Below are 10,000 nucleotides of genomic sequence, written 5' to 3'. Positions count from 1 at the left end.
CCATGATCAGCAAAGCTACACTAGACATGACCACCCATACTAGGTTGGTTTGCTGTGAGCAATCAGACCAAAGTCTCCCACCATCAACAATTTGCCTTTGGCCAGCCTGGTGATTAAAGCTGGCCAAAGCCTAGGCATTTCATGTCTGAGGTCTTTATCCTGCAGTGCACTGGAAACGGCTGCATACGTAGGCCTACGCGCACTTCAGTCCTAGAAGTGACATTATTATCATTATTATTATTATTATTATTATGATGATGATGATGGTGATGATGATGATGATAATGATGGTCATGATGATGATGATGATGTTACTTTAAAAGCACTCGGACTGGGAACCCTCTCTGTTCTTCCTCTGAATTGAGCGATATTCTCATATTATTTCGTCCGGTCGAGTGAGTAATTCTCCTCTTAATTGAGCGATAGTTTCATATTGCTTCGTCCTGTAGAGTGAGAGGCTTTTAGTGATATATATATATATATATATATATATATATATATATATATATATATATATATATATATATAATTTCTTCATAATTCTTTTTAAATATGTATACTTTTATATAATATCAGAGCTTATGAAGTATTAATTATAGCCTACATTATTCATACACTTTTAATATGTATACTTTTCTGGTCTCAGGCATGACTTTCAAATATGTATGTTTATATTAGAAATATACTTGTTCATAATTTTGCTTACTCACAATTATTATATACATATATATATATATATGTATATATGTATATATATATATATATATATATATATATATATATATATATATGTATGTATATATGTATATATATATATATATATATATATATATATATATATATATATATAGGTCTATTGGTATTTTATGATTGTTATTGTGTAAAAATTGGAATTGGTTACATAAAAATTTTCCAAAAATATGATTTTGTTTTCAATACAATATGCTGTCAGATGCCAGGAAATCGCATCTGAAGGTGTTTCCTCATAACATTTTTCTGGGGGGGGGGGGGGGCAGACCCTCCCCCCCCATGCCTTCGCGCCTGCGGCTCCGCCTTCAGTGTCATTTCGAACTTTAGCCCCCCAAACAGGAAAACGCTCCTACGCCCCTGATATATGTAAATATATGGTAAATTTTGCACATTTAGACGTGATTTTCATATTCAAATAAGCCATATATTTTTATACATTAATGTCTAGATTCTCTTAACGAACTCGGGATCAGGGCCCTAGGCGAAATCACACAAAGACAAGAACTTGTATATATATATACATATATATATATATATATATATATATATATATATATATATATATATGTATATATATATATATATATATATATATATATATATATATATATATACCCCTCTTTGAGTGGAGTGGTGAAACGGTTTACCTAACGCCATTATCAGCTAAGCCATGATCAAGGCCACCCCTAATATAATAAGGTTGGTTTACCGTGAGCGATCAGACCAAAGACTCCCACCATCACCAATCTGCAGTGGCCAGCGTGGCGACGATAACGGCCAAACTCTAGACATGATCAATGACATGTCTGATGCCTTTGTCCTTTATCATAACTTTATATTGTCATATTTTGTACTTTGATGATTTTAAATATTCCTGCGGCTTCAGACTTCTCTGAATTTTTAAAAATCCAGGATTCTTCTCTTCTTATTATCCTGCTTATTACGCGTTTGCCAATCCATTTGAATTATCATGCCATTGGGATCTGTATTTATAATCCTATCTCATAATCTGTTATTCTGAAGGATATTACTACCTTTTCCTCATCTATGTGGATGCTTTTAACTACTTCCGTGTCCTCTTTTCTAATTATTCTGTAGACTATAACAGTACATTTTCCATTTTCGCTTCTAGTCCATTGTCCTCTACATTTTCCATGTGTAATGAGAATACTTAAATTCATATTATCTACCAGCTGTAGGTTCTAGGTTCCTTGTTGTTCTCTCTACAACACTGTGATTGTGGGCACTCTGCTAGATGAATCATAGTAGGTGCAAAGCCCTGCAACCTGCAAAAAATTCATTATCATTAGTTACCTCCCTAACAGACAGCCCAGCTTGCGTACTTTTACTTATAACTTCTCTTTCCCTAAAATTTTCCATATGGTTATTTCATTTGATCTTCCACTACCTCCTTAACTAGCCGTTTGTCATCTGATGTTATGAGGCAGCATCACCTTTTCATACTCTATTCTATTTTCAACTGGCCATATTCCTGTTTCTGCTATTGGCCACCAGTATGGTGTGGTAGCAACCTGTTCAAATATTCCTTTCATAATTTTGTACTGTATACTCCCTAGTTTTTTTTTTCTTATGAAAATACACAAGATGATATGTGTTACCTATGCAAAGAAGATAATAACGATCATTTAGTTTCATGGCCAAAGATTTACCGCAGTTGGTGAAACATTAGTAGGCCAATGCATATGAAAGATGGATTTAAAAAGTCCAAACTGTTGATAGTAAGGTGTTATTCTAGCTGATTGCAATGTAGAGTGGGATGAAACTAAAGATTAAGAGTTTTATTAATAGTTTAGTTATATTACAGGTAAATTAAGCTTAATTACAATACGAATAAGTTAAGAAGCTTTGCACTATGCACATAAGCAATAATTAAATAGAACACACAAAAATAAAAAAACACAGAAGCGCCGTTGCAAAGGCGAAGCGTCAACGTCAATCTGATCCTGACTTCGTTGAGGTTACTGACTCTACTGAGGTAGTTTTAAATTTGTTGTTACCGTTATAGCAAAGTAGCAAACAATTCAGTAGTTTCAGTTACTTTTAGTATAAACTAAGATTTTTATATTTATATATTATCTGATAGAATCGCCTCAAATGTGGTTTGTCGAGTTCGCAGTTAGAAACCAGAGCGACAATAAAGAATCCTGATTTAAAGGTACGTGTGATTGGTTACATAATTCATGTCTTAACTTTTATTATACTTTAGCTTCTGATTGTTTCCTTATTACGGTATGGCACTTTGGATATACACACACACACACATATATATATATATATATATATATATATATATATATATATATATAATTATATATATATATTATATATATATATATATATTATATAATAACAAATTTACCATAATATATATATATATATATATATATATATATATATATATATATGTATGTATATATATATATATATATATATATATATATATATATATATATATATATATATATATATATATATATATTATAGTTTTGAGTATGTGTTAGGGCCGGCAGGTCGGTAAAATTATAGAACAGTGCAATCAACTGTTTGTAGCAAATTAGGTTATTACAGTGTATTATGTGCTATATTGAAAGTTTTCAGGCAAAATTCCATAGTTTTCAAGTTATGGTGGGTTGACTACCACAACTGAAAGCTATGGCTTTGTGCTTGTGCTGTATTCCAGTTTTAGTTGTATGATATTTAATTTACCTCTTCTACTCTTTTAAACTTTCCCCCGGGTTCATCATAAAAACCAGTCATCAAAATAGAGTTACAGTCATCCAAACAGAGTAATGGTAACGATCAGACGTGGTAAAAAATACTTGTCCTTTATTTACCGGGATCATAGGATTCCCGATGCACAGAAATTTGATTTTCCTTCCCATTTTCTATGGAGTTCTTATTACAAATACTTCCTTACCTAATTGAGCTAATTATTTACCGTTTTTTGCTCTGCCGTTACTTGGCAATTTATTGTTCCTATGTTCTGGCAAGCAGAATAAGTTTTGTTACATAAGTTAGCCCCGCAGGCTAGTATTTCACTATTAATTATCAGTTATACAAACTTATTTAAAGGGGCGAGTTGCTTCGCGCTCCGTCGGTTTGAACATGGATTTGGCTTCCATTTCCCCATATTAAACTAAATATATCAAACATATTTCTTCCCTAAACTTTTATCATGAACATGGTAAATAAAATAAGAGCAATAATTATATTGTAAATTTGGAGACCCGTGCATAGAAAATTGCAATTTTCATTCCATTTTCTGGTTGTGCATAAGATGTGACCGCTGTACTACAAAAGCTGTCTGTTTTTCTTCTAAATGTCTTCACAAGAACACCACCTAACCTAAATTTCCCCACCTAACCTAACCTACAAGCTGTGCCCTTACCTACTTACCTAATGGTCTTGTGATCTCCCTTACACTGCCGTATTCTTCACTTACCCTGTGTTTGATTCGTCACCCATTTCACTCCTAGCTGATGGCATTTATTATACATACACCCTGTATATTCCAATATTGAAAACAAATAAGGAACAGGTTTAGAATATTGAACGGTGGGGCCCTTTACAGCATTCTGTTCAAACAAGTAACTTGCACGAGAGGCATCACCTGTCTGTCTTTTTCTGAACTACTGCATGGAAAGAGGATCCTGTGGTATGTGCTAAGATGACAAAAGGAGTAAAATGAGAATTTATTTGTTAAAATCTTTAACTTCGTTAGGAGAGTTTTCCGCGGTAGTATATGGGATTCAAAATGCAGTAGTATATTTTCAAAGGTCTATTCAATTAATCAAGTTCCAATGTCCTAACTAATAATGAAACAGGCAGGTCATGGCAATGGCAATGTATTGTAGGTTGTTAGGATGTTTTTATCTTTTTTTCTTTTTTTTAACTAAGACCTTCCTACAAATGTTTTCATCTTTATTTTCTTCTAAGACCTTCCTACAAAACGGATTTTGAGCAAAACGAAAAATCTATTTTTGGGTGAGATAGCCATGTCGTCCTGATGGAAGGTTCCTTTAGGTAGCTTTCTAAGGGATATCTGCTACAGTGATACTCCCAGAGAATTAACCGTAGGTCTCCAGAATTCTAACTCCTGGCGGGAATACCCTTAAAATTTCTCGTAAGGATATCGCATAATATCAGGGGACGTATTTTTTTATACAACACATAGCAATCTTCACCCCAAATAGATTCAACTCTTTGAGGGGGAAGAGTGGCGAACAAAAGGGGAGCCATTATTATGGTACCCGGTGGACCCCCTTTCTGTACTACTACGGCCCATCATTCCTTGTTGCATTTAAGAAGGAATAGCCACAGATAGAGTAGTTTCGGGTGGGGTCATTTTACGAAAGAAGGGTGGGTCCATCAGGACGACATGGTTACCTCACCCAAAAATAGATTTTTCGCTTTGCTCAAAATCCGGTTTTTGGACTCGGCCATGTCATCCTGATAGAAGCTTACCAGAGAATTAACTTGAAAGTACTATATTTGTGGGTTTGTATAAGTGCCTTTACTTTGAATGAGTTCCCTATATGGTCTCCTAGACCTTTGTATATGACATTACCGTTATTTGTCATATCCGCTAAGTTTGGAACTAACTTAAGGCTTCCTGTCCTTGCAGGGAAATTGTCGACTTCGACTATAAGGATTCAAAGTTTGCATTTCCGTATGAACACGAAGGAAACTTCCTTCGAGATTACCGGGTTGTTCTTTGGAAATCATACTAACAGGGTGTCTATTTAAGGGAAAATAGAAAGGCTCTGGAATCTTTTATTTTGTTTCTGAGGATAAAAGATGCAGATACATTTTTTGCTTTTTATTTTCATGACCAAAACAAAATGATAAAAATGTATCCTGAGAAGGAATCTAGCTTGTATATATGAATATCCTGGTTATATATATATATATATATATATATATATATATATATATATATATATATATATATATATATATATATATATATAAATATTTTTTTTTTTTTAAGAATATACATATATTAATTTATTTGTTAAAATGCTACTCAATAATGTGAAGTTAATTTGTTTAGTTTCACTTAGATGTTGGATATGTTTCAACACTGTGTACAAATGTTCACACGGCACTGGTGTTATTGGTTAGATTCTGCACCTATATAGAACAGTCCATAAATCACCATAGTGATTTTCACTAGAAGGTATTACACTCAAGGGTGCTAACACCTATTCACCCGATACACTTGAGTCCCAAAACAGTCCACTGTTCATCGCAGCACTAGACGACAGGTTTTATGACACTACCTGCCGCCACCACAAAGTGTGTTATCTCGTGCACTTGCTTCGCATAATGTTTATAGAAGACTCTGGATGATTTCCACCCCGTATATGAGCGGAGCCTATCAAGGTCCATATGTTGAAAGAAATTCAACGAAGAAGCCACTTTTCTTGGATCGTGACCTGCGGGTGTACTGTCAGGATCTGCGAATAAAGTAGGTGAGTTTCGTCCTCAGTTGTTTTAGGGATAAATTTGATCCTGAGGTTTCGCGTCGGAAGAGCTGTCCCTCCTTGAAGTCTGAAATTCTTCGAAGATAGACCATAAGACACTCTACTGGACATAAAGAGACAACTTCCTTCAGAGGGCAGATTCTTCAAGGACCCCACCTTTTGGTGTGCAGCTTGCTTTTGGCGAGAAAGGTAGGATCAGGGAAAAGCTTCAGTTCTCCCATTTCTGTGAACTGAATATGGCCTTCATTCCTGGATAAGGCCTCTATTTCACTAACTCTAGCCCCTGAGGCTATAGCAAACAGAAATATTACTTTCTGTGTTAGATCCTTTAGGGTGCAATCCTCATTGTTCATATTCGAAGCTTAGTGCAAGACTTTGTCCAATGACCACGATATGGGCTTTGGAGGGGTTACTGGTTTGAGTCTAGCGCATGCTTCTGGTATCTTATTGAAGATTTCACTTGAAAGGTCCACCTGAAAGGCGTAAAGAAGAGGTCTAGTCAAAGCTGACTTACACGCAGTTATTGTGGTGGAAGCCAGGGCTTGTTCGTGTAGGTGGATGAAGAAGGAGAGACAGAAATCTATTGATATTTCTGTCGGTTTCCTTGCTTTCACGAAGGAAACCCATTTCTTCCAAGACGATTCATATTGTCTCCTAGTTGAACTTGATTTGTATTCTTCTATAAAGTCGATCTTGTCTTTTGAGATCCCAAACCTTTTCTTGGCTGCTAGGGTGAGAGAATCATGAGATGTAGGCTGTTGGTTCTCGAGGATGAAGCGTAGACAGTCGACTTCTGAACCAGTTGGAATAATAATGTGTTTAGCAGAGGAAACAGCTTCAGTTTCAATTCTAGAACTAGAGGGAACCAATTGCTTCTGGGCCATTTTGGGGCCACTACTGCTGCTTTTCCTCTGAAGGATCTTAGCTTGTTGAGGACTTTCAGCAGGAGATTGGTTGGTGGGAACAGATAGATTCGATTCCATCTGTTCCAGTCGAGAGACATGGCGTCTGTCGCTTCTGCTTGAGGGTCCTCGTAAGGGGCTACATATTGAGGTATGCGCTTTCTTTCCTTGGCACTCCACCTAAGCCAAGAAAACAGGCTTCTGGGGTTTAATCGAGAACATTCTCATTCTCGAGAGTCCCCTATTGTTCCTGGACCTTGTCCAGGAGTTGAAGCAGGTATTGTAGTCTCAAGATTGACCGATCATCCTCCAACAATTCCACCTTTTAGATCTTAGGACCTCGACCCACCGAAGACCTCGGTGCCTGGAGGTTATTCAGCAACCCGTCAGAAAGAAAGGCTTTCGAGATTGAGAACAAAAGAATGGCAGGATACCTCCGGGAAAATATCTGTAGTAGATGAGGGAAAGTGGACCGTCCTTTGTGGTTGGTGTCATAGACAGGGTATCGCTCCCCTTAGTGCCATTATACCAACAATGGCAGAGCTCTTGTTCTTCAGAAAAGAAAACTTTTCTCGGTATCAGCACTGAAAGGCTATCACCCTGCCTTAAGCCTCATTTTAAACTGAATAGAAGTCTCTTCTTTTATGAAATTCTGAGTGCACCAGCCCTCAGTTGGGAATCAGACCACCTCCTGGAAATGTAGTGAAATACTGTGCAAGCTGAAAGGAGCACTGCCTTTTTCAAGCATCAGTTCGGGATGACCCAGAAGACGGTCTTTCTGCTAGCACTGTCCTCTGCAGAGTGAGTCAATGAGCTACATGGTCTGTTCCATGACGTCGCCTGCTGTAGGGGAATGGGGAGAAGAGACACTCAGAATCATCATGGAATCATAGCCAGGACTCAAAACCGGCCTGGAGCGGATCCTAGAATTAAGCCCATCCGTTCTGTAACAGATGACCCAGACCAACTGTTACTCTGCCCTATTAGGGCAAGGAGGAAATGCTTAAAAAGAACCTCCAGAGCCCACCATCAGATCAGTAGGCTCTTGGTGAGTACAGGGAGAACCAGAGAAAGATTACAAAGAACTCTATATCTTTGGGATTAGACAGGAAATGGAGAAAGCCATGCATCCAGGCTCCTCTTCTTCCAGTCGTCATCCCCGGGCTCATGAAGCCAGGAATGTCAGCACATTCCTCGCGTTCAAAAGAATTTCTCTGTGACGCAGGTGTTACAAGCTGGCATGTGGAAACGGAAACGGTGGCCACCACCCACTACCTACAAGACGTAACCCATTGGAACCTGGATACATTTACCTTTGGTCCTGTGGTGGCTGTACAAAACATGGTCAGTAACACCTCAGCTCCCTTGTTAGACATGTAGCAGTTAGTTGAGAGTAGATGTTACCCACGAGTAAGAGACTGGCCACTTCCTTTTCATCCTTCCCTTTCTTGGGGTTCAGCATTCAAGGAACTCTGGAAGCTGACCTCCTCTGACTGCAGGTGGGTACCATGCCCTTTGTGCATCCTATGTACGTTGATATATTTGTTATGTCGCCATTCTCCAAGAGAGGTTCAGTTGGGTAATATCTAGGTAAAGTGGGGAGTTTAGCTCCAAATTTATGCATACCTGGGCAAGTCACATCGCTAAATTCTACGCTAGTGCCAATTGCCCAAGCTGTCATCATACAAAGATCACAAGGTATCAGGGTGCCCTCTAAACAACTAGTGCGTAGCACAGTGTCACCCTGGGACAGTCTCCAGCCAGTTGGGTTTAGGACTTTCATCCACCATTGGGTGAGTCTCTTATGTAAAGAGAGTAAGGTTTGCTTATAGTGCCGGAACAAATGATAAATTTGGAATGAGTTTTATTTTTCCTAACTATACAAAACCTGAAGCTCTTTGCACATACTGGTCCTGCCATCACCTTCCCCCAGAAGTCTGCCGTAATTGCAAAGTGGCAGTTGTTTACTAGTGCTGGTGTGAGCAGGGTGATGGGTTACCCCCATTATCCCCCTCTGCTAACTAGCGAAGGGTATTAACACCTCACAAAAGCTTCAACAGCTGGTTTTCAGCTAGCGCCAAAATAATACTCCTAAAGATCTACGTTCGTGTTTTCAAGAAAATAAGCTTCAGATATTATCATTTAACTTAGAGAAATAGTATATACATCTCTAATTTGTTTATTTATTTATTTATTTATAAAGGAAATCTTGAGATTATCTACGCAGATAAAACCAGCCCGCTGTATACTAGGCCTATGCTCGCCCGTGCCCAACGTTGTCATGGCAAATCTCGTATTGGCGTTTGAACTCTCTTATGATATAATAGATGAAATTACTCTTCCCTGGAGATTATTCATTGAAAAATATTTAATCAAATGACATATTGAAGGATGAATTACACTCGATGTTACAAGAGGAAGCTCATATTTTGTAGTATCGTAAAACTATATTTGAGTAAACAGCTGGCTAAACTTTCCCCGACTGGAAAGCACGGAGTTCAAAACATCTACACATACAAGGAAACACCCATAAAATAAGATTAATCGATATACTACACATGGAAATCAAATGTTACGCTTACATTTCACATTGATGTATAGCAGCAGGTTGAAATCTCATCACGAAACGAGATAATATTATATGAACCGCGACCGCGCTCGTCTTCACTCACACTTTAAACAAGACTGACAGATTATGACCTGGCTAATTCAATTAGTTGCATTGAGTCAAATAAGAGTTTTTTTTTTTTTTTCCATAGATTCGAAAATTAAAAAATGAAGACTGTTTTCAATTCTTTTTATTTGCTTAAATGTCAAATACGATTTCTATTCATGTTTTGT

The 10,000-nt window shown here is 37.3% G+C and overlaps 2 protein-coding genes across 2 annotated transcripts in view; one reads left to right on the top strand and one right to left on the bottom strand.

Annotated features, from left to right (window-relative positions):
* Positions 1-10,000, bottom strand: part of LOC137629251 (uncharacterized) — a 33,323-nt gene that overhangs the window by 7,703 nt on the left and 15,620 nt on the right. Inside the window, exons 2-3 of the mRNA XM_068360514.1 lie at positions 2,421-2,533; positions 2,215-2,282 (exon numbers count right to left, since the gene is read on the bottom strand). Of these exons, the coding sequence (XP_068216615.1) occupies positions 2,215-2,282; positions 2,421-2,533 (181 nt within the window). The remainder of the gene's footprint in view (positions 1-2,214; positions 2,283-2,420; positions 2,534-10,000) is intronic.
* Pif1 (Pif1 DNA helicase) overlaps positions 2,823-10,000 on the top strand; it is a 94,564-nt gene continuing 87,386 nt past the window's right edge. The window contains exon 1 of the mRNA XM_068360956.1: positions 2,823-2,926. The gene's annotated coding sequence lies outside the window, so the exon portion shown is untranslated. The remainder of the gene's footprint in view (positions 2,927-10,000) is intronic.

This window comes from Palaemon carinicauda, chromosome 37 (assembly GCF_036898095.1).
Source record: "Palaemon carinicauda isolate YSFRI2023 chromosome 37, ASM3689809v2, whole genome shotgun sequence".
In the NCBI taxonomy this organism is placed as follows: Eukaryota; Metazoa; Arthropoda; class Malacostraca; order Decapoda; family Palaemonidae; genus Palaemon; species Palaemon carinicauda.
Note: the sequence above shows the minus strand (reverse complement) of the source record. Positions and strands in the feature narration are given on the sequence as shown.